At 48.7% G+C, this 26,959-nt stretch overlaps 1 protein-coding gene across 3 annotated transcripts; it reads left to right on the top strand.

Moving 5' to 3' along the window:
• Nucleotides 1–23,382, top strand: MAB21L3 (mab-21 like 3). Of its 3 annotated transcripts, none has more exons than XM_032881348.1 (7): nt 1–323; nt 1,350–1,595; nt 10,392–10,532; nt 13,300–13,591; nt 16,617–16,795; nt 17,276–17,470; nt 22,271–23,382. In XM_032881348.1, the coding sequence occupies exons 2-7, from the start codon at nt 1,548–1,550 to the stop codon at nt 22,502–22,504; spliced, it is 1,089 nt and encodes a 362-aa protein (XP_032737239.1). In that variant the 5' UTR covers nt 1–323; nt 1,350–1,547; the 3' UTR covers nt 22,505–23,382. The 3 variants fall into 3 exon arrangements, with proteins under 3 accessions (XP_032737239.1, XP_032737237.1, XP_032737238.1); XM_032881346.1 differs by lacking the exon at nt 1–323 and adding an exon at nt 431–777; XM_032881347.1 differs by lacking the exon at nt 1–323 and adding an exon at nt 877–1,006.
• The last annotated feature ends 3,577 nt before the right edge of the window (nt 23,383–26,959 follow it).

Below are 26,959 nucleotides of genomic sequence, written 5' to 3'. Positions count from 1 at the left end.
CAGGACTTTGGTGAAGCTGAAAATGAGGTGGAGAGAGGATTCTGAATTGCAGGAAATTCCAAGAGGCAGGCTCTCTGTTCCGTTTGTGAAAAACCCGAGTTTGGAATGACTGACCAGTGATAAGCCTAGAGAAGAAGATTCTGAAATATTCGGGAGCATCTGCTATCAAATGAAGGAGACTGGGTTACAAAGAGAAGGAAATGGAAAATCAAGGCAGTTTTGAGGAGGGGAGCTTCGCAATATTTACATAGACTATTTCAACTGACTGCAGTATTTCACAGAAGGGATCTATAGCAGCAGGCGTGAAGGCTGGGATTAATGAGGTGGGTGGAGCAGGGAGCTCTGGTGTGGCTTTCAAGCCCCGGCACAGCATGGAGATATGCAAATACAGTGGCTACCGAAAGCGAAGTGTCTGAGGCACCTAGGCTGAGCTCTCAGAGGTGGGTTTGGAAAAGACCTTTGCTCGGAAAGGTGCTTAGAAGTGAGCGGGGTTCCCGGAAGTGCCGCAATTTCTTTAGATCATCCGACAGCATTCTCCGATGGTTACCAGCTTCAGGGAGATCAGGCCATTGTGAAATTTTTTTTTTTTTCTTTAATAAAACTGGCCCCAGCCAGTCAGACTGGGAACTTACTGCCTGAGCTGTTTTCCAACATGGTTTTGCTGGCAAAAGCAGACAAGAGTGTTTCCTTGACTCTCAAGGGGCCTGTTTACACTGACTTTATTTTTACTGCCAGCTTTCAAGTGGGAAGAGGGAGATTATATTTAAAGGTCAGCAGGTGAGCTGAAGGATCCCTGTCCTGCTGTTCCTGGGTGTGCATGCCTCTCTCTATCTGTGCCTGTGTGCCTGTGCGCGCGCACGCGCGCGCGTGTGTGTGTGTGTGTGTTTTCCATCTGCAAATTATTGTGCCTGGATCTGATTGATGAGACCTAATCACTTGTTTGTAGGCAAATGGCGGGTGCCTGGCTGGTAGTTTGGCAGTTCCCTATTTGTTTATTGTAAAGAAGGTAAATCAGTCTGGGGGATTTTCTGGATTGGAGAGCAAGGAATATTTACTGTCAACAGCATAAGAACAAGGAGTTATAAGATACTGGGCTTCAAGGTGCATCTCGTGTTGGGACAAGAAACTTAAAAGGCAGGGAAGAAGCCAACTACAGAGCATTTCTATCTTGAATGGAGCTTTTAAGTATTTGAGTGGGAAATACAACTTGGGAAATTGCCCTTCGGTCAAAGCATCTGTCAGTAGAGCTAAATCGAGTCAAATTAGGTTGGACTCAAATTCAGTTTCCAATTTCATCAACTCTTCTTTTAAAATTCCTTTTCTTAAAAAAAAAAAAAAATCCCCAAAAGATGACAGAGAGATGCTCCCAGTTTAGAAGTGAGAGCTGGAGGGAAGACCTGGGAAGGCCAGTCTCTGGTCCATGTACACCTTCTCAAAGAAACTTAGCACCGAGACTAACATTCTTGGGAAACCAACCTGCAAGTGTTGTCCTCCACTGACAGAAAAACCAAAATGTTGCTGCTCCACTGAGGACTGAACAAGAAGCCATGAAATCCCCGACTGCAGGAGACTTGGAAGACTGCCTTCTGGCTAAGGTAAGGACAGGTGCGGGTCTCTCCCATGCCCCCCGCCCCCACCCCTTCTGTCCCACCAACCTGAATTCAGAAGGGAAGTCAGGCTGCTTTCAAAGATCCATGAAGTGGTCCTCAGGAACCCAAGACCATCACCCATAAGAGTGTTTAGGGCTTACCTTATTTCCGTCCTCTCTCTGAGGTTCTAGTGCCAGAGGCCTTTGGGTACAGAGTGTGGAACAGAAAGTTAGAACGTGGTTGGAACTCCAGCTCTGTAGCTGAACTGGGCATAGTCATGAGCAAGGCCCCGAACCAGCCTGAGCCTCAGCTTTCTTCTCTGTCGAATGGGGGTCATTGAAATAATAGGGTCATTAAAAAAGAGTAAATGAAATTAAGAACACCTTTTGGAAACTATAAAACTGCTATATTTAAAAATGTATAGCATATTTTTAGTACATACCCTTTAAGAGTTAATTGACATTCTTCTAGACTCTTAGACTGTTAGAACTGGAAGGGACCTTAAATATTATCTGACTTAATTCAGCCTTTCCATTTACTGATGAAGTTTTTAAGGCACAGAGCCACCCGTAAAGCTAAAGCATTTAAACTAAGATTAGGGACTGGTCTAAAATTACAGACATGCCTTCACAAGTAAACAAAGCAGAGTTCATTATCACAGTGATAAGTAAAGTTGATTTCTTAGGCAAACCACTTATATGAATAGGGGAAACGTGGGATGATAAAAATTACACCCAGCAAAGTAATTTCCCATTGTTTTCCCTTTTGGGGACTCTTTTAAGTGGAAGGGGAGCTGGCATTTTCCCATGGTCCTGTGTTTTCTGGAAAAAGTTCAAGTTTTTTTAGCCCGGCATCCAAGTAACACTGTATCTTTCCACGCTGTTTCCCAGCATCTCCAATAGCAGAAATTCTCAACAGTGCTCTATACATTGATTCCAGCCTGCGCACAGGTTTTCTTTGGCCTGCAGAGTATTGTTAAATTTTTTTCAAATTTGTTACAAACATTTCATAATAGCGGGATTTTGCATAGAAACTGAGATTTCCATCTTCTCCAGAAAAAGGAAAACATCAGGCTATCTGGCAAACCACAGGTCCCAGTTTCTTGCCTGGTAACTGTGGGCTTGAGTGTGGGTTGAGTGTCAGTTCAACAGAGCATGTGCTTGAGGCTTCTTGGGGAGGGAGGGCGGGCTGTGGCATTCCTGTGCCCCCCTCAGCCCTCCTTCTCAGGTGCATCCCCCTTCTGTCCCCAAAGGTGGTCAGTCTTAATCCTGTCCACAGATACTGTGCCCTGAGAAGGTCTAAGCCCGAGCTTCCCCTTTCTCCTCTGCCAGGGGAGACATCCTCTCTCCCCTCCATTTCCATTTCTCTGGCTCATATTCATCCTTCAGACTCCACTCAGAGCCAACCTTATCTTGAAAGATTTCCTTGACACCCTAGCACAGAATGTTTTGGTTTTCCTGTGAACTGGTCGTAATTATTACTGACAATATTTATTTGGCAATCAGTTGTATATTGACTCTTGACACCTTTCCTGTTACTCTCTTGGGTGGACACATAAATATTATCTCCTTTTACTGTTTATGAGTTTCTGGAGGGGGTGGTAGTGTCTTGGATATCTTCATTCCCCTTGATGTTCACACAGTATCTTTGCACATACATGGTCAGAATAGCTTTAGGATTCAGTGAAGCTAATACAAGAATAGTGTAAAAGGTGCTGGCAGGTTGAGGCCCAGGCAGTATCTCATTGGACCTATCATCCACTGTGTGACATGTGCACATACCCCCAAAAACTTGTCCAAGGTGACACAGCTAGATAGTGAGAGTACTGAGGTATCAGTAAGAAAATTCTGTTTTACTCCAAAGCCATATTTGCTCTGTTAAATCCCTCTGTATCTCCACAAACACACACTGAGCACCTGCTGTGTGCAAAACACCTTGCCCTAACCCAGGTCCAGGATGTGGTCTGTGAACTGAGAGGGGAAGTGTCTGGAATATCTTTAAGGATGGCCCTCTCCTGCCTGCAGATTTCGCACAGAACTCCAAGTGTAAAAGGAAGCTGTTCTTGTGCAGACAGGGAAGTGCTCGGTACAGTACATGGCTGACCACAGGGCTACACTGAGATTTCCACAGGGTGCTGGAGGAGAACCAAGGAGTGTTGGCTCTCGGCGGGAGGCGTGGCCCAGCAAGAGGAGTGGAGACTAAGCCTGAGAGCACGCATTGGGTTTTAAGTGGAGGAGAAATGGAGAGGCCTTTCTGGCTGAGGGAACCCCATTCAAGCAGTCAGTGTGGGTTTCAGGCCCCGCAGTTTGTCCCTGGGGAGGCTGAGCAGTGCAGTGGTTACGAATGTGGGCTGCCAGGTTTGACAGTGCACAGGCTGGATCACCGTTCCGGGAATTAAACTGTCTCAGGCGGAACCCAGCGCAAATTCCTTACACACTCTGAACTTGGTATTTCGTCCTCTGTAAAATGGGGATAATCCTAGCAGCCAACTTCCAGGATTGTGGGGTAGCTCCAGGGAGCTAGCTCTCAGGGAGGGTCTCGTACACGGGAGGGCCTCCCGTCCCTGCTCTGTGGTGCTGGTGTTGGTCTGGTTTTTGCACAATGTATGGAACCTGTAGGGCCCCAACATGTTGCTCGGGGAAGAATGGGTCTGAGAAAACGGGGATATGATGGTGCAGGGCCTCATTTCATCTGGAGATAGCACCTTCCATCTCCATCCTTTCAAACTTTTCTTACAATTTTAGTATACGTACTAGACTTTCCCATCATTAACCCAGGAAGACAGAGATGGTGCTCGTCCTGCTTTTTTTATTTTTGTTTTTGTTTTTAAATATCCTGTTTATTGGATTTAATGCAGCTCCAGAATTAAAATGTCTGGCAGGAAGTTCTCAGCCTTTTATCCCCAGGGGCACTCACAGTGGGTGACCGTGGCACAGGCCACATGCTCACGTGGCCAGACCTGTGTGACATTCCTGGCATGCTGCTTAGTGTTGCCCCTCTGCCTGTCTCAAGAAAGCGTGTTGGAATGCAAGTGAGTCAGAATGCTGTTATGATAGGCAATAACCTTGAATTCTCACTCATTTATATTTGAAACAGTAAATTGTTCTGCACTCGAGCTATTAATAGTAGCAGATGATGTGTGGGGCAACAGTGGGCCAGACACCGGGCTGGGGGTGTGTGGGGGCAGGTACACAGAAACCGCAGGGCAACCTTCAAGGGGGCCTCTCATGACTCTTCTTACGGAAACTCTGCTTCATTAGAGTTCCCGAATCTGCTGGCTAACAGGTGTGGCATAACTTTCTGGGGTCAGTGGGATGGAGGGGAGGCTGAGAAGGTAACGGCGTCTGTGTCATGGGCCCGGCTAATTTCACCCACTTCATTTCTGCTCATGCTCTGTCCCACCCACAAATGCAGCCTTTTAAAAAGAAAAGCACACCTTTTTTCACTGAACTAATCCCTGGGGGAGGCGAGTGAAACTCAGGCCCGCACTGAGGTCACGTTTGAACTGCACGTGCCTTGATTCCTTCTTCTGAAATGACCATGTGTTTCCAAGCTGCGCTGTGGAATGGGTCTGGTGATGGGGCCCCCTCCAGGCTGCACCTGGTATCTCCCTGAAGTTGGACCCACTTGAAAGGGCTTCTGGGCTCTGGCCAATGACAGGTCTCTGTGGTGGCACCTCCTTCTTCCCCCAAGATCAGTCCCCGTAGAGCCGCCTCGGGCCCCGTTCCCTGCTTTTCCACACCCTGAAATGGAATCTTCTTGCTCCACCTATGAGGCTGTGGTCCGGAGGAGCGAGGGAAACTGCCTGGGGTGTCTGGGTTGTGAGTGACACCAAGAGAGTGACAAATGGTCTGTCGGATGGAGCCTGGGAAGCCTTCAGCCTAAGTCCCTCTGGGGCTGCTGAAGGGTGTGGTCCGTAGAGGTGCAGAGGGAAGAACCTAGGGCAGGAAGTGGAGCCAGGGGCGCGACCCATCACCACCTGCAGGGAAGAGGCTGCTACCTGACAGTGGGGGGCTTGAGCACTGGGTGGGAGAGTGGGGGAGGAGGCCTGTCACCTGGTGGAACCCCACACTCAGGACCCTGCTCTGCTGCCCTGGAGTGCCTGTGGGTGTCAGAACAGTCAGTGATGCCCAAAGAAATGGAGACTTTGGATCTGTTACTTCATGAGCCTTGACTTCAGTTCAAATGGAGGGCATGGTTAGGTTCAGGAAGAGGCTAAAGGTAGGTATGACTGTGGGAGCGTCCACTCGGAGGTAAGGCACAGAGGGACAGAAAGAGCAGTGAGGGACCCTGGGCTTAGGGCCAGTCCTGCTGCCAACTGCCAATGTGACATTAGGAGAGCCACCCATCACTGTGGACTCCTATACGTTGACACCAGACAAGGTGATTTCTGAGGTCTCTTCCAGTTCTAAGATACCAAGTCAAAACGGCGGCAGCAGTAATGGAAGAAGGAAATCAAAACCAGAGTTTGTGGCTCTAGGCTCTAGAGCCTACTCTGATTTTTACTTTCAAAAATTGAAACAGGTCATAAAGATGTATAATGAATGAGAGAATATAGGTGTCTTCTAGGGAGTGTCTGAACTGCCTCATTCTGCCCGGTAAGAAAATTCTACCATCCAGTGAGGGCAGAATTTGTAGAAGAGATTCACAGTGGAGAACTTTGTCCAATAGACCACTCATTGTGTGTGTGTATGTGCATGCACACACACACACTTTGTCTCTCAAGCTTTAATCAGTTAAAAATTATTTGACAGTGTCAGGGTGCCTGGGTGGCTCGAAGGGGTAAGCATCTAACTCTTGATTTTGGCTCAGGTCATGATCTCAGGGTCCTGAGATCAAGCCCTGCATTGGGCCCTGTGCCGAGTGTGGAGCCTGCCTGCTTCAGGTTCTCTCCCTCCACCTCTCTTCTCCTGCTTATTCTCTCTCTCTCAAAAAAAAATTATTTGACAGTGTCAATATGGTGATGAATCTTTCATTAGTTTATCAACTCAGGAAATAAAATATACTTGCACGTACAGAGTTAACCACTATGTTGCTGACATTTGAGTTCTATGAACTCCCATCAGTGGACTTGGAGGATTTGTGGCTGAGCCTTAGTCCTCAACACAGTCTAAGGAATTAGGTATTTGAGAAGACTATTTCCCAACCACTCTGACTGGGGGGTTCTATCTAGTTAGCCTTGTATGACTTTCTCCTGCTATTCCTGATCAGACTTGGAGCCCCTGAACTTGTCCAGTGTTCCATCATCTACTAAATGGCTTTGTCCATTCTCTTTCCCCAGCTAGAAAACATGGTCCACCATAGAAACCTTCCCTTGGTCCTTTATCCTTTTCCAGATCTTGCCCATCAAGCCCTCACCTTAGCACCTCCATTGTTACCTTTGGAGGGCTGAGCTGTGGAGACCATCTCAGAGCTGAGTCCCCGATATGCCATACCCCCATGGATCCCCCCACAGCTGAGTCTTGGGAGTGCCTGGCAGTCTTGACATAGGTGCCTGAACAGCGCCCATTCCTGAGATGTGATTTCCACATCAAAGTCTGTCAATCCGCAGTCCCCTATGTTCCCCTCTCCACCTCACACATAGCACATTGCCTTGGCTCCAGCTCTGTAAAGAAAACAGTTCTCAGGCAGGAAATCTCTCAGATTCCTGCACGCCTACCCTTTTATGTGTGTTTATGCCTGTCTCTTTCCTTGTGACGTGCCAAGGTGAATTGCTTACCAGGTTTCTGGATTTGCAAGATGCTCTGGCTGGGAAACCCTGACTCAGTGGTTTTGCTCCCTGCTGTGTTTTCCTTCCCTGCTGACTCCTTTCTCTCAGAATTTAAACATGTACAAACCTGTGTGTTTTGAAAAAACCCGTTGGTGTCCCTATTTTGTTTTTCCCCTTCCCTGGCCCTACTTCCTGGAGGAGGGAGTTGACCTCTGTTTTCCCTTGCTCGCCTCCCACTTACCCTTCACCCACTGCAGTCTGGATTCAGTGCCCACCCCTTCCCTGAACACATCAATCCTGTTCTAGTTGCCAAACATTGTGGACATTTTTGGGGGCCCTATCTCATTGGGCCACTTACTGTTGACTTTGTTCTTGAACAACTTCTTCCTTGATTTTCAAGACCTCTTGCTGCTTATTCTCCCATTTCGCCATCCTCCTCCAAGGCACTCTCTTCTCTGGCAAAACGGAAACCATTGCCATTCTCGCCTTATGCTCCTCATACTAGATACCTGCCATTTGCTCTTTCTAGAACAACCCTCACACTCTTCTCTTTCTAGCTAACTCTTACTAATCTTTCAAGATATAACTCCTCTACGCTGTGCCTCCAGGAAGGACCCCCAGCTTCCAGACTAGATGAAATTTCCCTTTTCTATATACCCATAGCATCCCATACAAACCTCTGCCCAGCGCCACATGGCCGTGACTTTAATTTCCAGTTTCCTTGTCTTGTTCTGTCATACAGACACGTACACACAGCACCTGGCATAAAATGTTCAACCCAGCCGATCATGTGGAGTTGAATCACAACACACAGAAGAGTCCGACCCTGTAGGGGACCCTTTAAAATGGGCTACTAAAAGCATTCTCCTTTATGTTTGGCATAGCAAAGGGTCTGCCCCCTCCCTGACCACCTTTTCTCTTCCACTTGGACACTCTAGAAAATGCAGGATCTTGATAGTTTACAAATGCTTAAGAAAGGTGCCCTCCCGTGATGAATGTAGTGGGTGGACATATGAGAGCAGTCAGTGGGTGCCGACGGCAAGAAGATGATATTAAAAACCTGCATAGGGGGTACCTGGGTGGCTCAGTGGGTTAAAGCCTCTGCCTTTGGCTTGGGTCATGGTCTCATGGTCTCAGGGTCCTGGGATCGAGTCCCATATCTGGCTCTTCGCTCAGCAGGGAGCCTGCTTCCTCCTCTCTCTCTGCCTGCCTCTCTGCCTATTTGGGATCTCTGTCTGTCGAATAAATAAATAAGATATTAAAAAAAAAACCTACATAGACATGATCATCATCCCTAAGGTCAGGCAAGGTCAAGACCTTTGACCCTTAGGTCAAAACATGGGTTTTGAAAAGACTATTTCATGTATATCATGTATTTCCAGGGAGATTTAAGCTCCTTAAGATCAGGAGCCTTGTCTTACATTTCTTGTTACTCTTAGGCATCTGGAAAGTACTAGTTTTTCAAAGATGGTCCCCTGTGTGGGGATAGGAACCTTTAAAGCAGGTCTCAGGCCTCAGATGAGGCCACCTGCCCCGTTGAACCCAGGGGAACACTTCACTTCCCTATCGTGGGCCCCATGTTTATTCAGTCCCTGTGCCTATCTTACCCACTACTGCAGACCATGGCGATGTCTGTGTCACTCATTGCTGTGCCCCTGCGTGTCACAGAGTGCCTGGCACACAGAGGTGCTAAATAAATATTTATTAATGAACTAATTTATATATGTGACACACTTTATACACGTGACATAGACCATGGGTACATGAGCACTTTTGTGTACTGTGTCCATATATGGTTGTTGGGTTTATTGGTGAGAGGTATGAGGCCTCAGATGACTGGACCAGCTGATGATGAGTTCATTTAGAAAAACAGCTAGAAATCTCCTAGACTTAGACATTTTTCTTGACTAATTTATGGGTGTCTTAAATGACTGGAGAATACGTAGAAACAGCCATGACACTGCATTTAGATATATCTGATACTGCTTCCTGTCAGTTCCTGGCCCCGGTCAGCCGCCTCCCCTCCCCCCCCACAAGGGAGACCCTCGTCAGGGCACCAGAATGAGCAACAGAATGGAACCCCCCCCTCCATTTCAGAAAACACAAATGGACTCTTCCCATTTCTTCTTCATTTGGATCTTCCAAACTCCCTGGAGTTTACTAAAGGTGCTGTGTGTTCTCCACAAGCACCTATTTCCCTAGACCTTGAGTATCTGTGAAGGTATGTAACATTAGTGCTCAACTTTCTCATGGTAATTCCTGTTCTTGGGAACTTGCAGTGTGAATTTGAGGGAACATAAATGTGTGCCTTTTCTGTCAGGTCTAGTAGCAAGAGTACCAGGCCCAAAAGAGTCACCATTTATGGTCAACAGAAGGCTAGAAAGCGTCTGCGCTGTGATTACACACATTGAACCTTTCATCTTCACCAGCCTGGACAGCAACCACTCTTACCCCATTTTAGAGCCTCACCATGGCACACAAAGCCCTGAGGGATGGGCTGGCCATGCCAGCCTTTTCACATTCATCTCCCATCACCCTCCTTTCCTTTTTCCAGGCTCCAACCACAGGGGCCCCCTTGCCAGCCCTTGAGCCTTGCCAGGCATGCTCCTGCTTAGGAGATCTGCTGTCGCCTCCTCAGAGAAGCCTTCTGTGGCCACCTGATCTAAATAAGCAGCCCTTTTACTCTCTAGTCCCTTATCCTATTTTATTTGTCTCATGGGATTTATCATTCCCGATATTAGATTATACATGTATGTGTGGTGTGTGTATATATACACATATGTACATACATCCTTTATATATGAGGACTTGTCTGTCTTGTTTGCTCTTCTCTCGTTCACTGCTGTGCCCCAGCACCCACTGCACACAGGCGCTGGGTAAATGCTGATGACTGCTTCTATTTCAGAGGAGAGACTGAGCCACCAGTGAGTGCCACCATGCCTAGGTGCATGTTCCCTGGGGTTCTTGGGAGGGTAGGCTTGTTTGCCTGTGCTCCTATGGTCGCCCACCTCTGGGCCTGTATGTCACATCCTCATGCCAGTGCCCGGTCCCCACCCCAGGAATGACTGCTGTGCTCATCCCTTCCCATCCAGGTGGATGAGAGGCGCCAGCAGATCTCCCAGATTGTGGAGGAGGTGCAGAGGGTCGTCCACCACCTGACTGCAGAAATCAGCCACCAAGACATTCGATTCCAGGCTGTCCCTTACTCTGACACGTACAATGGGAACATCAAGGTAAGCAGGTCTCACTTACTCTCTAAGCGCCACCCAGGGAGTCAGGTACATGGGTGGGCGGGTCTCAGTGCAGCAGGTATCACCCAGCCGAGGGTACCAGTGATCCTTCATGTTCTGCAGGTCCTTTTAGTATTTGCCACTTACACACACACTCCAGAGTTGCTGTTCATGTGAGCCCCCCTTCTGAGGCTCTGAGAAGTCAGATGACCTGATATCCCGTTAGGCGCTACAGCCAGAACTCAGCCCGGGGCTTCGGACTCCAAACACGCTGTGCTGTAATGGCTGAAATTTAGTTAAGCACACATCCATGTAGGCAGTGCCTGCCTGATAGAGGGGGACCTGGGGAGAGGAACTGGAGGCACCTGTGAGAAAAGGGTTGAAAGTAAGAGTCTGGGTTGCAGAGGTCGGGGAGGAGGCGGACCTTAGAAATTGCAGGGGTGGCCTCGCAACCCCTGTCCCCGCTGCAGACAGGACTCTAAGCCACCAGGGCCCATTGACAGCAGCCTTCCTGCAGCACCGAACCATTCTCTCAGAAATGGCCTCCCTCACACCTGCAAACAGCCTCGAGGAACAGACATGGCTCATTGCCTTTCAGAGATGAGGGAAGTGGGCTTCTGAGTCCTTTTCAGTCCCTGTGCTGCTTTGTCTTGATTTTTCTTTATGGCTCATAAGAACCCCTTTTGCGTGTATTAAATATATGTGTATTCATGCCCTATCTCTCACACAAGACTATAAGCTCCTTGATTGTAAAGATCATGTTTATTGATTGATCCATTGCTAGCACCCAACATGGTGTGTGGCCCATGCAAATACTCAGCTTCAGTGAATGAATGAATGAATGAATGAGTAAAAGAAATAGGGCCTGAACTGAAGACCCTTGCTGGTCCAGAACATTCCAAGGTTGTTGGTCACAAGGATTACCCACAAGAATCTGGGACCTGTGTATTTGGGGACAGAGTACAGATTTTGGGAAATTAACCTCAGGATAAAAATTCTAATACTAGATTGGATCCAAACATAACATCGTTTGCCCACTTTTATCGCCCTTCCAACCTGCAGTAGATCATTAGAGACCAGTGACTAGGAGTAGAAACACAAAACCACTTTTTTTTTAAAAAGATTTTATTTTATTTATTTGAGAGAGAGTATGAACAGGGGGATTTGCAGAGATGGATTGAGAAACAAACTCCCCGCTGAGCAGGGAGCCCGATGCAGGGCTTGACCCCAGGACCCCGGCGATCATGACTTGAGCTGAAGGCAGATGCTCAACCAACCGAGCCACCCAGGCGCCCCACAACAACACTTTCCCTAGAATTATATCAGAGGAAATTTCCTTCTGTGGTCTCACTTAGAATTCTTAGGTTAAAATGGATCTTGCATTTCTATACATCGTGTCCTGCATATTAAATTTTGAAAATAGTTGGAGTGGAGCATATGAAATTGATTTTATTTTATCTTGGAACAAATGCAGCGAGTATTAATTAAGCATCATTTATGTGACTATTAACACAATAGTGGTGTTCTCAAATTCCCGTGCAGGTGGGTTCAAAGTATGTGTTGATTTTGAGTGCCAGAGTTTCGATGTGTTCCCTTTTGAAATCCCACCGCCTTTCTGTGGGCACCAGAAGTCACGTGGATCCGTTATCTAAAGCATCACACTGTTGTTGTCTGAGAATGAGGCAGAGTTTGGTGTTCACCCATGAACTGGCCAACGACAGGGCCCTGAGCAAAGATTAACTAGATACTACGGTCAGAACTTTCTACGAGAAGGAGGCGGCCCTTGAAGTGCACAGCTGACTCATGGGAAGAGGTGCGGTGTGGAGTAGGCTGCCACATGTTGTGGCCAGAGGTCAGGCTCCTTCTGGGGGTACCGCACTGCTGGGCAATCTGTTTGACCCTTTGGACTGTTGGATCTGACCACTTTGACCCTTACCTCTACTTCACTGGTACCTGTAGAAATGGAATAGGTAGATTCTGATTGTTTGCTTTATTCTAAGTTTTATGAAACTTAGAATCATCTCAATAGCTCATATGGTCTCAGCAATTGCCTCGCATTCACCTGTGATTTTATAAGGACCGATCATTAATACTGGCCGTGGGCCATCAGTACGGGCAAAAAGATAGGGAGACATTTTGCAGAATCCTTTTGCTTCCTCCCAACACTTCCCATTACCAGACCTTTCACCCAGCCCAGGTCATTCCTCCTTGACTGAGAGCCAGCCCAACATAGATGACAAGCCCTGAACAAGCCGTCAGAGGGCTTAGGCTTACATTCTGGCTCTCCCACTTAACCGGCTCTGTGTCCCCAGGGAGATGTCAGAGCCCCTCTCAGCCTTAGATTCCTCATCTGGGAAATGTTAATGAAGCCCACCTTATAGTGAAACTGGGAAGATCACCTCGTCTAATGCCTGGGCTTGCAGTGCTTAGTATGTGCAGAACTCACTGTATACTGTTTCCTTTCCCTGCTTTCTCTTCTCCCCCTTGGGTACCTCTTAGAGTTCTAGGTCAGGGGCACTCTTCCTTGCAGATTCCTTACACCAAGGACTCAGTGAATTAACTCATCTGCCTGAAGCACTACCATGGTTAGTGGCAGGACAAAGATGGAACCCTCTTGCAGCGGGGAGGTGCAGCCCTCTGTCCATCTTGGCACATTGCCAAGCGTTGAGTGGTTCGTTGAGCTCCCCAGTTTGACAGGTTGGTGCCCCAGAGATTGCTGTTACCTCTGGAGTCCGTGAACTCACACTCCTGTCTCTTTTCTTGACCCCAGGTTTTGGCCCCCAGCCAGTTCCTGGTCACCATCCCAGTGAAGGGCCTGGCCGGGTACAGGGAGGCCAGGGAGCAACGCTGGCGTTACTACACGCTGCAGGGCACGAGGCTGTCCTGCCCCTTGCAGGACCCGGAGGGCCTGCAGCAGTGGCTGGAGGTGGAGCAGTTTATGAAGAGCTTATGGCAGTGGCATGAGGCAGATGTGAACATTGAGGGCGATATTGTGCCCGCCAAGGTCCTCCAGGTGTTCCGGAAGCTGGTAGAAAATGCAATTGGAACCTGTCATCTTTCAGGTGAGCTGATCAAGAACAGGACGAAGGGCAGTTTCTGGCATTTCTTTTTAGCTTTATAAAACCTCTGCTTAGGGACGCCTGGGTGACACAGTCCGTTGAGCATCTGACTCTTGGTTTTAGCTTGGGTCACGGTCCCAGGGTCCTGGAATTGAGCCCTGCATCAGGCTCCATGCTCAGCATGGAGTCTGCTTGGGATTCTCTCTCTCTCCATCTCTCTCTGCCCCTCACACTCATGCTGTTTCATGCTCTCCCTCTCACTATAAAATAAATAAAATCTTTAAAAAAGTAAAAAACAAAAAACCTGTGCTTAAGTGTTACCTGAAACTCGTGCCCCTAAATTGAGACAATAACCTTGTGCTCCTTACATCTGTTCACTCCCCGAAATGTGAATTAGTTCTTTTTTCTGCTTTGACACCCAAGAGTGGGGTGCTTGGATTTCCGTGGATCACTGCCCTGGCAGAGATACGATGACCTTTGGTTTGCACACCCTTTCCTGGATGTGAATTTAAAACCTTGGGTACGCTTTATAAAAAGCAGATTGCAAGCCACAGATCATTGTTACTAGCACATTTCTATCTCACCCTCCAACTGACTGCAGTCCCCCAGTGTCTTAAGATGCCACATTCAGAAACCACTGACTTGTGCCAAAACACAAAAATGAGAGACCGTGAAGAACTGATTAAATTTGACAGTCCGCAAATCTTAAACTGTATGCTACCATGTGGGCATGTGTGCACACACGCACACACACACATTTTGTTCCCACAGAATAAAAAAAGTGTATTTCACGCTGGGAAAAGTGGTGAATTTCCTTAGTTATAAAAGAGTATTTGTAAACCAATAAGAAAACATACAAGTAGAGCAATAGAAATCATGACACCCCCCCAAAAAAAAGACTCACAGAAAAAGAATATAAACAAGTAGTAGTTAAAAAAAAGTGGGAAAAAGGGGCACCTGGGGGGCTCAATCAGTTAAGCATCTGCCATCAGCTCAGGTCATGATCTCGGGGTCCTGGGATCAAGCCCTGCATCGGGCTCTCTGCTCAGCAGGGACTCTGTTTCTCCTTCTCCCTCCGCCTCTGTCCCCAACTCATACTTCAATCTCTCTCTCTCTCTCAATGAAATCTTAAACAAACAAACAAAAAACAGGAAAAAATGTTCCACCTAATGTATATTTCAAGCAGTGTGCATTAAAACACCTAATAGATGGACAGAGATGAAATGTGGGATCATGCTCAGGGTAAGGATGAGTGTGGTACAAAAGGCCTTTTCAAGCATTGTTCTTGGAAGTGTAAATCGGTGCCTACTTCTTAAAGGACGATTAGTCTGTTTTTATTTTTATAATGTGCTTGACTTGACAGTTCAACAATTCCAGTTCTAGAAATAGATTCCTACAGATGAGAAGGAAATAGGCACAAGGGTGTCTACTTCCATAGGCTCTGTAATAGAAAGTAACTTGAAATAATGTCAGTAACAAAGGTAGATTGACAAAATAAATTGTACTATCTCTGCCTTTCGTCCACTGTCCAGCCTTTAAGAATGGGGTACATGTGTGTACACACTGAGTTGGGAAAAATCCATATGCTGGATAATGAAGGGAAAACCAAAGTGCTGAACAGGACGCAATTCCACATGTGTAGAAAGAAAAGGATTTGAATGTACTTTTACTTGTCTGGACAGAACTGTTCTGAAAGTTTCCGTGATGGAATTAACCCATGTCGAATGGATTCTTACCATGTATAGGATGCTTTTGTCATGTGCATAGCAACCCTGGAGAGTCAGAGTTATTTTTCTGCCTGTTTTACAGATGAGAACACTGAGGTTTAGAGAGATGAGCTAACATGCGGGAAGTCACGCACCAAGCAAGCAGAGCCAGGGCAGAAGTGAGGTGTGGACGGGGCAGGCTGGTTCCAGCATGTGCTGACCTCTTCACTTTGAAACAGTGGTAATAGTGAAAGTGCAAATGAGACCTTGCAAATGGGCCAGGTTGATGAGATGCTTTCAGTAAATAATGCCAGGGTGCCAGACGTCGTCCTGTTCCTGTCTGGGCAGCTCTGATGAGATGCAGACAATAACCTCTTTATCCCACGCCAGCCCAAGGAGAAGAATGTTTTCCTTTTGAATAGCTTAACACGATTAATGAGTGAGCTTCCATTTTCTTCTCTGAGCAAACAAGAGAAGAATAATAGATCCTGATCGAGACAGCTTATCCTTATCTGTAATGAAGGCAAACAAAAAAACTACTGTGCATCTTTTGAAAGAAGGGGGGTGCAGATCAGCAATGAATTCTAGGACAGGAGCTGGAAAATGCTCCCAGATGCATTGATTTTTCTCTTCCTCTCGTTGCCTGGTTGGAAGAGGTAGTGGGAGCTTCTTCCCACTCCTTCGACCCTTTTAGCCAATGGCGATGACACACTTTGAAGCATTTTATAATTACAAGGGCTTGGGATGACAAATATATTGGAGGCCATACTAGCTTGATGGATGGTGAAAACAATGCTGAATGGTGGAGACGATGCCATCCGAGAGACTGGGAGTCGGGTAGGGAACGGGTTAAGCAGAACTCCACCAGGGGCAGATGGATGAGTTGGGTGGAATGCTGTCCCCAACAAGGTCAGGACATCTGGGCACAATGGAGGGGGCGTAGAAGAATGGTTGGATTTCATTTTTACTAGCAAATAGTCCCTCTTTCCTTTGTCTTCTGTGTCTCTTTTCTTCAGTTGAGCCTTCTGAAAAGAATCTTATTACTTTCAAAGAAAAGGAACCAGAAAAGCCCTGGGGGAGGGGGGAGAAAGGAAAAAGCAAGTCACCCACCACGAGATTTGCTAGCAACGTTTCTATCCATATTCACTTAATTGTCTAGTTTAGCCATAAATACCCCAGCTTTGGAGTGCTACCAACCTGGGCAAAGCTGCCCCACCAGGCACAGGGAGCTGCTCGCTGCCCCTGCTCCCCAGTTCCTCCTTTGAACGTTCGCAGGGAGCGGGGCTTTCTCTTCTCATTGCCTCTTTGTCATTTCCCACCAGGTAAGGTCAGCATGCTAACACGCCACTCTGCAGTTTGGGTTGCCGTGGAAACAGCCACAGGGCAGGTGGAGCTAGAGCTGGTCCCCGCTGTGGAGATCCCTACTGCCTGGTCTGCGAAAGCTCGGTGGCCTCCCTGTCTGAGGCGCTGGCCTTCCCGACAGAGAGTGGAGTGCATCAAGGTATCGGGTAGCGGAGGGCCCAGTTCCCCAAAGTAGAGGCACTCACAGCTTACCCATCCGTAGCATCACTGACTGCCAGCCAGCACTGGAAGGGAAAAAAGAGCTTTCCCTCGAGCAGCGGTGCTCCAGGTGGGGGCCCCACAGTCCGCAGCAGCCCCTGAGAGCCTGTTAGCAATGCAGATTCCTGGGCCCTGCTCCTATCCCTGGGCAGGGCCCGGCAGTCTGGGTCTTAACAAGCTCTCCAGGTGCAGGCTTGGTTTGGAGAGCCAGTGCCTTCGGGAACGTGGACACAGCCTCTCCCATTCCCTGTGCACAAGGAAGGGGTTTGCCCTGAGCCTGCCTCCACGTCCCCATGTGGGAGGTTCTGCCTGCCTAGTGGCAGGTTCCCCCCACCACCCTGCCCCAGAGTAGTGGATAGCTTCAGAGATGGCAAGCCTCCTCCCCCCTCCTCATTTTCCTGGTGTTTTTCTCTTTTCCCAGTCCTTTGGGTTTGCCTTGTTGGCCTGTTCCCATTATCACTGGCAGCTGAGTTTCCTGCAGGCCGAGCAGGTGCTGCTGGAGCAGCTGGACGAGGACGGGGGCTGCCGCAGGAAGTGTCTCCGGGCCCTGAGGCAGATGAAGGAGGACGTCTGGTGTCCAGGAAAGAGGCCGGTCATCACGTCCCACCATTTGCAGGTGAGTGGGTGCACCCCGAGTGTGGGTGCATCCTCTCTGGGGGCCCCACGCTCTGGCCAGAGCCACTCCCGGTGGGGGTGTATGTATGAGTCAGATTCGAGAGGGGGCGCTGGTGTCCTGATTGGCCATCCCATGTACTGCTGCCTGGTGAGATCGCGACCCCCCGGGCCATCTGTGTGCCCACCACAGCCCTGCCCAAGCTGAATGGCCTCCTCCTTTCTTTGGCCCTCTTATCCTCTTTCCTTCCTTTTGGTCGGTTCCTCTTTTTCTTCTCTATCTCTCCCCTCCACTTACTTTAGTCGCCAAACCAACACGAGTGCCCACTGTGTGCCAGAAACCACGCTGAGGTTCAGCGCCGTTTTCACCGTATGACTCCTGCCCCTGAGAAGCCAACAGTCTGGGGACAGCTTGCAAATGGCTTGACTTGGGGGAATTCATGTTTTCCCTGACATTAGGACTCCCTGGGTCTCCACTTCAGCCTCGTGAGGCCACGGCCACATGGGGGTGGGGGGACACCAAGAAGTGGTGATTGCCATGGGGTCATGGCTACGGACCGGAACTTCCGGGTTCCAGATCCTCAGGCAGGGATTTCCCCTTCCTCTGCAGCACTTGCCTCCTTCCCCAAACCCAACCATATACATTCATGACTGCCTTTACTCACTCGTTCAGCAGATGTTTATTGAGGTTATTGTGGGCCAGACACCTGTTGTGTGCGCTACCCGTGGAGGTCCCAGGTGAGCAAACATGGAAAGTGGTTCCTGCTCCCTTGGAGCCGACAGTCCAGTGGGGGAGACGGGCCGTCAGGTGGTCCCCCAGGTGCACGTGGCATCACACAGCATGGGAGCACCGGGGAAAACAGACCCAGAGCAGCAGACCCTGGCCCGGGCTGGGACATCACGCGGTATACCTGGGGAGGGGGCATTCCATCACACCCTGAACTCCTCTTTTGCAAAATCCCAACGGTACATGGTGAACAGGCCATTCATGGAACACGCTGTGTGGTGCCCTGAGGTTTGGAGGTGGCAAGTGGACTTAGAGACAGCACAGCCCAAGCCTAGCTAGTGTGTGTCCGGGAGCTTCTCCCTGACCTTTTGCACAGGTGAGCACAGGCTGCCTGTCTGTGCGGTGCCTTCCTGCTTGTGCCCCGTCTTGTTCAGGGGACCACCATCTTCTGACCCTGGATAACTCCTCCAGCTCCAGTGTAAGCTCTTGAAGAGTAACTACTACTGCACCTTTAGTATCTCTCCCAGTGCTGTGTACACAGTAGTTGCTCAATAAATATTTGTTGAGCAAATGAATGAATGCTTTCACATCATATTCAGCTTTCTCCCCCCATGAAGGCCGTAGTCTCTGCTTTTCTTTCTCCTCTTTCCTAATATCCTGTCCTCTTTGACCTCTCCAAGAATTAGTTAATATATCATTTGCACACCCCGGGGCCTTTCTCTGGAGTTTCAACATTCTCAGTATGTGCCCACGCACATTCCCCTAAAAACGCCCACCTGTTCTTGAGGGCATGTGCTTGCTGAGGATGGTCAAGTTCACTCGGCAGGTTTGGCTTCTTGCTCGCTTGCCTTCCTACAAGCCACACTGGGAAGGGTCAGAGCTGAGAAGCAAGTCCCATTCCATTTCATCTGGAACCTCGAGATCTTAACCAATGACTTCACTGCCTCACAGTTAAGATGGATGGAAACATATTAAGTGACATGAACATTTTAGACAAGATTGAATAGGGCCACAATTTGCTTCCCATCCCTTGACTGCTGTCCAAACTGCACTACACGCAAGGATGTATTTTTATTCCAGTGGCTTCTCCATCACTAGAGGATTTTAGGGCAACTCCTTAAATGTGCTTTGTTTCAGTTCTCCCTAACTCAGTGACAGAGTGCAGAATCGTGCATTCTCAAGAAGGGGCAGTTGAAGGGGGGTGGGCACTCATGGAGAAGGGCAGGACGGACAGAAGTAGTACTAGCTGCCTGTTCTTCTAGTGTTCCATCCTTGGTCCCGGATGTCCTCACCTTTAGACATAATGATGGATGTGGCTGGTGACCATGTGCTGTTAGACACCATCCCGGATGATGGCTTGAGTGGGCAGGATCCTTGCCAAGACTTCAGTCTGGGGAGAGTAGAAGAGCTGGGTTGCAAAACAGCCTCAGGAAGGGTGTAGGAGTCGTCGTCACCCCATCTTCAGTCTGACACGGTCTGAGGAGGTTCTCGCCTCCTCCCCAAAGCAGCTCTCCCCCAAAGCAACTTTGTGTGAAGAAGAGCTCATCCTTCATTGGCTTGCTTCTTCCTAAAACCCACTCAAAGGCACAGGGGTTTGATGCTAAGAAGCTTAACCACTTCGGGTTTGCTTAGGCAGATAAAAGCTTAACTGCGAGAGGGATTAAAGCAGGGGTGTCTAGGTTATCTTGATAGCATGACTTTATCGCCAGCTCATTCACGTTGCACAATGTGATCTAAATCAAAACACACTCAGTGGGTGCCTGGGTGGCTCAGTGGGTTAAAGCTTCTGCCTTCGGCTCAGGTCTTGATCCCAGGGTCCTGGGATCAAGCCCCACATCGGGCTCTCTGCTCAGCGGTGAGCCTGCTTCCTCCTCTCTCTCTGCCTACTTGTGATCTCTCTCTCTCTGTCAAATAAATAAAATTTTTAAACACACACACACTCAGGATCTTGCTGTGAAGTTGCAACTGCTGTTTTCCTTTCTCATAGAGGCTCTCTTTAAAAAATGCTCAATATCCAGATCATAATATTAATGAATTATTTCCCTTAGTCAATAAACATTTTTGACTGCCTGCCATGGGCCAGCTCCTCTGCTGGGTGCTGTGTGACATCAGAGCCATGAAATAGGTATTGGCCTCTTCGTGCACAGAGCTTACAGCCTTGTAGGGGATCGCATACATAAATAACAGAGATGACAGCAACCGTGGTCACGGGCATTCTGAGAAGTACGTGGTGAAGAGAGTGTTGAACGGTCTCGTAGGGGCATATGATCTGATGGACAAGTGTCCTGGACAAATTGGGGAAGGAAGTGTGTTCCAAGCAGAAGAAGTCGGATGTGCAAGAAGTCCCTCTGGGGTAGCAGAGAGCGATGTGAGGCCAGTGGGGCTGGAAGAAGAGAGTGAGGGAGGCCGAGGGCTGGCAGAGGCTGGAAAGGAAGTTAGAGCCCCACCCTTGTAAGCCAAAACCCTCTGAAGAATTGTGGTTTTTCATTAACCAGCCAGGAGAAGGCTTGAAAGTCTTTCAGACAAGAAGAACCATGGATTTGTATTTCTTTTTTTTTTTTTTAAAGATTTTATTTATTTATTAGAGAGAGAGAGAGAGCATGAGCACAGGCAGACAGAGTGGTAGGCAGAGGCAGAGGGAGAAGCAGGCTCCCCGCTGAGCAAGGAGCCCGATGTGGGACTCGATCCCAGGACGCTGGGATCATGACCTGAGCCGAAGGCAGCCGCTTAACCAACTGAGCCACCCAGGCGTCCCATGGATTTGTATTTCAAAAAAGATCATGTTGGCTACAGCATGGGTGGTGACAGGATGGGGACAAGAATGGGGACAGAGGTCCGGGTGAGATGGAAGAGGAGGATGACCGTGGAGATGAACATAACAGGGGGAGATGGAAGAACCCCTTTGGAGGACTGGGGGGCTTGGTGACGCTGGTGAGGGAGGGTGACTCCCGGCTTGTGTTTTGCATGAGGCTAGACAGCAGCTCTGGGGACATGGGAAAGCCGGGAGTTCAGTTGGGACAGGCTGATGGAGATAACCTTCAGATTTCCAAGAGATAACAGGTGAGGAAGAGGTCAGAGGAGAAGTATGGCTTGGAGAAAGAAAACTACAAGTGACTTCCATGTGTTTGGTAGGGATTCAGGCCACTGAGGAAGGAAGCAAGAGAGAACAAGAGAAAGAGGATGTGGAACCAAGCCTCCAAAACTCCAGACTGAGGCAGTTAAGGGGCTAACATGCCAAGGCATAGCTGTAGTGCCTGGAGAAATTCAGGGAGTGTGGTGGGTCGGAAGCCAGTGAAGAAGGACTCAAGGGAGGCTGTGAGTGGGAGAATTGATTCCGCTGAAAGGTCAGGTAGGGCCAGGGCGGGGCAAGACCTGAAGGACTTAGCAGCACGGAGATCATTGGACCTCACAGAGAGCAGCTTCTCAGGGCTGATGGCAGAAGAATCCGTGTGGCAGTGGATTGAGATGGGAATCAGAGGAGGGGAAATGACGACTGATAATTGAGCTGATTGTTTCGAGAAGCCTGCACTTGCAGAGGGATGAGAGGTTAGGAGGGAGCTGGGCCCTGGGACAGGGGGTGGGGCAGGAGAGCTGAGAGCAGTTTCGAGAGCCTGTGAGAAAGAGGGAAGTCGGTGACAGCTCCTGGGAGGAGGGACCCCAAGCCTTGCCTGGGGTTCACCTGGCTAGGTGGGACAGTCAAGCGGAGAAGAGAGGAAGAGGGTGCTGAAGGCAGAGATGGCTAGAACTGTCTGGTTTGCTAGCATGAGGGTTTCCATTTTCCCTATAAAGTAGGAGGCAAAGCCATCTGCCCAGGGTTGGGGGATTGCAGATTTAAGGAGAGTGTTGGTCACCGGAAATGTCAGTGGCGAGAGAAACAATGACAAAGGCACAGGAGACTGGCCAGACGAGGCCGAGAGCACACCTGAAGGGGGGCTGTGAAGTCACAGCAGAGCCTTCCTGCCCTGGGTGAGACCCCCTTCTCCCTTCTTCCAAGGCCATGTGAGCGGGGTAACATTCCTGAAGATACTCTCCTCTGTGTCCCGGAACCATGTCTGACAGCACCTCTTCCTTCCCCAGACAGTGCTCTTTTGGACTTGTGAGAAGTACCCGCACCCGAAGGACTGGCGGGTCTTCAGCAAAGCCTTCCTGCGCCTGGTGAGGAAGCTGCACAAGTGTGTAAGCCAGCACTTTCTGAAGCACTATTTCGTGCGAAAGAGCAACCTCCTCCGGTCTGCCAACTCAGGCGACCTGGACGCAATGGCCCAGAGGTTGGCCCTCTTTCTGAAGAACCCCCAGATCAGCCTGCCCTGAAGCTGCCCCTGCCTGGGAGGCCCTTGGACACTTGATCCTGGCTTGACCTCATTCTCCGTGGACAGAAGCACCCTACAGAGTAGGAGAGTGCAAGGACCCAGGAGCGCCAAAGAGGGGAACACTGTACCCCAAGATGGCTGACCCAGGCCTCCGTGGAGCCAGGATTTCGGCCCTCACTAGCTACCTCCCTTGGGGACAGCTGTCCTCAGGCTTCCCCGAGCCACTGATTCTGAGCTGATGACAGACTGCACTGATGGGTTCTGCCTTGCTTGGGCTCCGGTTATCTACGGAAGAGAACAGTGACAGGACCTGTTGGAAGGCCAGGCATCCGCCTGTGGCCCAGGAGTGGGTCTCTAGCCCACTGGCCACGGTTCTTCTTGTTCCATTTATAAAATGCAGCTGTGAAAATGCCTTTGTCAGAGCAGGGCTGTGAGCCTGGGAGACTGTGCTGGGGTCCCCTAGGAGAAAGACACTGGAGCAACACAAAGTGTTATTCTTTGGTTGGTAGCCAGTGTTTGCCTCCGGCTGGATGGGTCCCAACACCACTCATTGAATGACTGCATCTGATGGCTTGGTGTGCCTGCTGCCCTCCTGTTCTCCTGAACTGTGTTTCGGGGCCTGTGGTTCTGTCTGCCTCCAGGCTGTCCTGCAAGTAGGGAGAAGGTGGTTTTGACAAGTAGTGTGGGTCAAAGATGAAAGTGCAGCTCTGTTTGCCAGGGGCTCCCGTTGCCTTGAGCCCCAAGCCAGGTGTTTTGGGAATGCACTCAGAACAATGACCTACATGGAAGGATTTGGTGTCACCTCTCCACACCTGCCTTTGCTCACTTCATTCACTGGGCGATAAATATGTGCTCATCAGGCACCGGGAGTATTACCAAGAATGATACGGTGGAGGGTTGGACCTGTTGGAGCTCAGCGCCTAATGGAGACAAGAAGTGAAGGACAGATACACAGACACAATTTTTACAAATTGTAGCAAGTTGCCCTGAAGGAAACAAACAGAATATTGAAATAGAGCCACAGAAAGCTCCTGGAAGGATGAAAATGCAAACAGCTAAAGGGGAAGGGAAGCGTGGCCAGGGCAGGCTGGGCAGGGCTGGAATAAGATCACGTGACATTGCAAAGCTGGTCAGGAATTTGTTATTAAAGTCCTGACCTTTGGCCTCTCCCAGAGCAGTAGGGTATTCTAATCTGATTTGCATTTTGTTTATTTGTTTATGACTTGAATTTGAAATGCCCATTCTGGGGATTGCATAAAGGGGGCCGAGGGACCCACATGAGAGTCGATGCACCAAAGGACAGTAAGCCCCCATTTTGAATTTTACTGTCGTCCACCGGGCCACACATCCAGTGCAGCACATGGGCAGGAACTCTGGGTGCTTGAGCAGGTCATTGCTTTCTCCCTGCACTTATTTATGCTTCTCAACTCAAGGGAATCCTTTATCCCTTAGAACATGTTTCCCAAGTATGGAACACTGAAATTTCTAAAAGCATGAACTACTGACTTTGAAAATTGAATTTTTTTTTTTTTTTTTTTTTTTTTTTTTTTACAAAAGTACTGTAACCATATGCTGGGGGCATAGGAAATCATGGTTTTAAAATGTTGAAAAAAAATCCTTTCAAACGTACGATAAGTTTATAATTTTTGAAAACATGAAACAATGAGCAAACCAATGTTATCAGTATATGCATTCAAAGTCTCATATTCTGGGGCCTTGGGAAACGTCATTTTTGAGAAGGTAGCAGTTCATTTTTTTAATGATGAAAACAACGGAAGCAAGGTTGTTTTGTTACTGTTGTTGTTGTTAGGGGAAATGGGACAGAGGGAGAGGGGGAGAGACTCTTAAGCAGACTCCATTCCCAGCCCAGAGCCCAACATGGGGCTTGATCTCATCACCCTGAGATCTTGACCCAAGCTAAAATGAATAATACTCTTAACGGACTGAGCTCCCTAGGCGCCGAATGCAAGTTTAGCAAATAGCTGTACAGTTGCAAATGCCAAGAAATGAAAGTTGTCTGGACCATTGATTGGAAATATGTGTATGTGTATGGAAAGGAGTGGAACTGGCATCCTCCACAGACCAGATTCTGGTAGATTCTTGCCCCTACCTTTCGCTATCCACCAGTGGTCTTTGAAGGAAGCAGGATTCCTGGAATCTCTGGGTTCCTGGGTGTTCCTCTGCTGGGCAGCAGAGGGCAATGGAGGACTGCCTACAGAAAGAGCGTCTTTCCCACCCATACCCCTCAGGGCCCAGTAGGTGGCGCCCTCCTCAGCCCATAAACTTAAATTTGGCTTTTGGGAGAAGGGTTTCAGTTGATGCTGAATGACTGACCTTTCCCGCCACCTTGGCTAGCAATTACAGGCTTGGTGCTTAAGGCTCAGACTTTAAAATGGAGCCCATGAGAGAGGAGTCCATCCACTCTGTTTGCAGGGACAGAGTTTCTGGCCCTGAAAAGTCTGATATTAACTCCTTTGTTCTAGGCAGTATTTGTTTATTTATTTATTTTTTAAATTCTCCAAAAGACCTATTGTTTTCATGTCCAGTCTGGGCACAGGTGGACTGGTTGGTAGTCAGCCCCTGTCGTTGACCTGCTTGCCTTTGCGTCTCAGCTCTGACACAACTGTGTGCCCTTGGCAAGTTCACCCCTCTCTACGTCTCCATTTCTTCATGCGGATGGTTAGGGGCTGAATTGTGTTCCCCCTCCTCCCGCCAAAATTTGTACATGGAGGCCCGTACCGCCAGCACCTCAGAATCTGACTCTGTTTGGAGATGGGGCCTTTAAAGAGGTGACTAGATTAGAATGAGGCCGTTATGGTGGGCCCCAATCCACCAGGACTGACATTCCTGTGGAGAAGGGGTGGAGGCACCTGTGGGCAGGGGTGCAGGGAGGAAGGGCCCTCCTGCCAGCTGAGGAGTGAGGCCTCAGGAGAAGCCAGTACTGCCAACACCCTCATCTTGGGTTTCCATTCTCCAGAACCATGAGGAAATAACGTTCTGTTGTGTAAGCCATGCGGTCTGTGGTATTTTGGGATGGTGACCCTGGGCAAAGAATCTGGGCCTGAGGAGAGAGGAGCTACCTCAGGGCTCTGAGGAGGGGAATAAGCAGAATAATGGATGCTAGAAACTCCTCATTTCGTAACCTGGCACCTAGGAAGCGTGGCATACGTGCTTCGCATTTTAGACACCAACTCGTCATGGCCATTGCCTCTCAGCCAGTCCTGGTGACGACCCCCATCCCATGTGTAAATTCTTCATGAACAGATTAGAAACCATCAAAGGAAAACATGGGCAGAATTCCACCACGAATTCCACAAACCCATCTTGTCCTTTGTCCCTCTTGCTTACCAGAAGAAGTATCTCTCGACTTCTCATGTGTTGGAGCCATGTCACCCAGTGTCTCAGGGACGGCTTTCCATTCAGTGCCTGTCATGTCCTCCATTTCCTCTTGCAAGTGTCGCCCCTTCTTTCCCCCTTTCACTGTCCAGCTTCCTGAGCTGTTGGCCACATGGCCCCACTTCCTTGCCTCCACACACCTTTTTTAAGTGAAAGATACACATGTGAGAGTTGAAAATATTTAAAAAACAATAAAACAGACACCAATATATTCACCATCTAGCTGAAAAATAGCATTTGGCCAGGACTTTAGAATTCTAGGTGCTCTTCCGTCCCCTAGCCCCCTCCCTCCCAGATTTTATGTTAGTCATTCTGCTGCTTTGCTTTATAGTTCAACTACCTATCATATTTCATTGGACCCAAGCCCCCCCACAATTGTGAGGCACATCTTTGTTTCGTGTCTAAGGTCATCACAAGACACCACTGCTTATACGATGCGTCCTCCCCCCTTTTAGGGAGATAAGGAAATGAAAAGTGAATTTTGGAATCAACAAAACAGGACCTGCGTGCATCCGAATGTCTTTTTAGTTGCTTGGGTTTTTTGAGCTTTATGTAAATGGAATCCTATTGTACAAAGTCTTCGTGACTGGTGACTGGCTGTTGGACACAGTGTGCTTCTGAGATTCTGCCATGGGGTGCAGGTGGCAGTGGTGTGTTCCTTTTCACTGCTGTGGAATGTTCCACAGTGAGCTTATGCCACTGTACATGTTTACATTACTGTAACTAGTATGTTTTCATTACTGATTTATAAACAGATTACATTATAGTCAAAGACAATGTCTTGGGCCCTCTAGGTGGCCGATTGGGTTAAAAGTCAGACTCTCCATTATATGTTAATAAGAATAATTTAAAAACAGTAAGTCAGACTCAATTTTGGCCATGATCTCAGGTTGTAAGATAGAGCCCAGGGGAGTTAGGCTCTGCACTCTGTGGGGAGTCTGCTCGTCTCCCTCCCTCTGCCCCTCCCCTACTCTCACATGCGCTCACGCTCACTTGCTCTCTCTCTCTGTCTCTCAAACAAATAAATAAATTTAAAAAATCTTAAAAGAAAAGGACAGTG

The sequence above is a fragment of the Lontra canadensis genome, unplaced genomic scaffold, assembly GCF_010015895.1.
Source record: "Lontra canadensis isolate GAN:19392208 unplaced genomic scaffold, GSC_riverotter_1.0 scaffold75, whole genome shotgun sequence".
In the NCBI taxonomy this organism is placed as follows: Eukaryota; Metazoa; Chordata; class Mammalia; order Carnivora; family Mustelidae; genus Lontra; species Lontra canadensis.
This window is presented reverse-complemented; position numbering and strand designations above follow the sequence as displayed.

Coding starts and splice junctions, on each gene's coding strand:
- MAB21L3 (XM_032881348.1), top strand. CDS start 1,548: ATGAAATCCCCGACTGCAGGAGACTTGGAAGACTGCCTTCTGGCTAAG. Junction 1,596..10,391: donor AAGACTGCCTTCTGGCTAAG/GTAAGGACAGGT, acceptor CTTCCCATCCAG/GTGGATGAGAGGCGCCAGCA. Junction 17,471..22,270: donor TCACGTCCCACCATTTGCAG/GTGAGTGGGTGC, acceptor TTCCTTCCCCAG/ACAGTGCTCTTTTGGACTTG.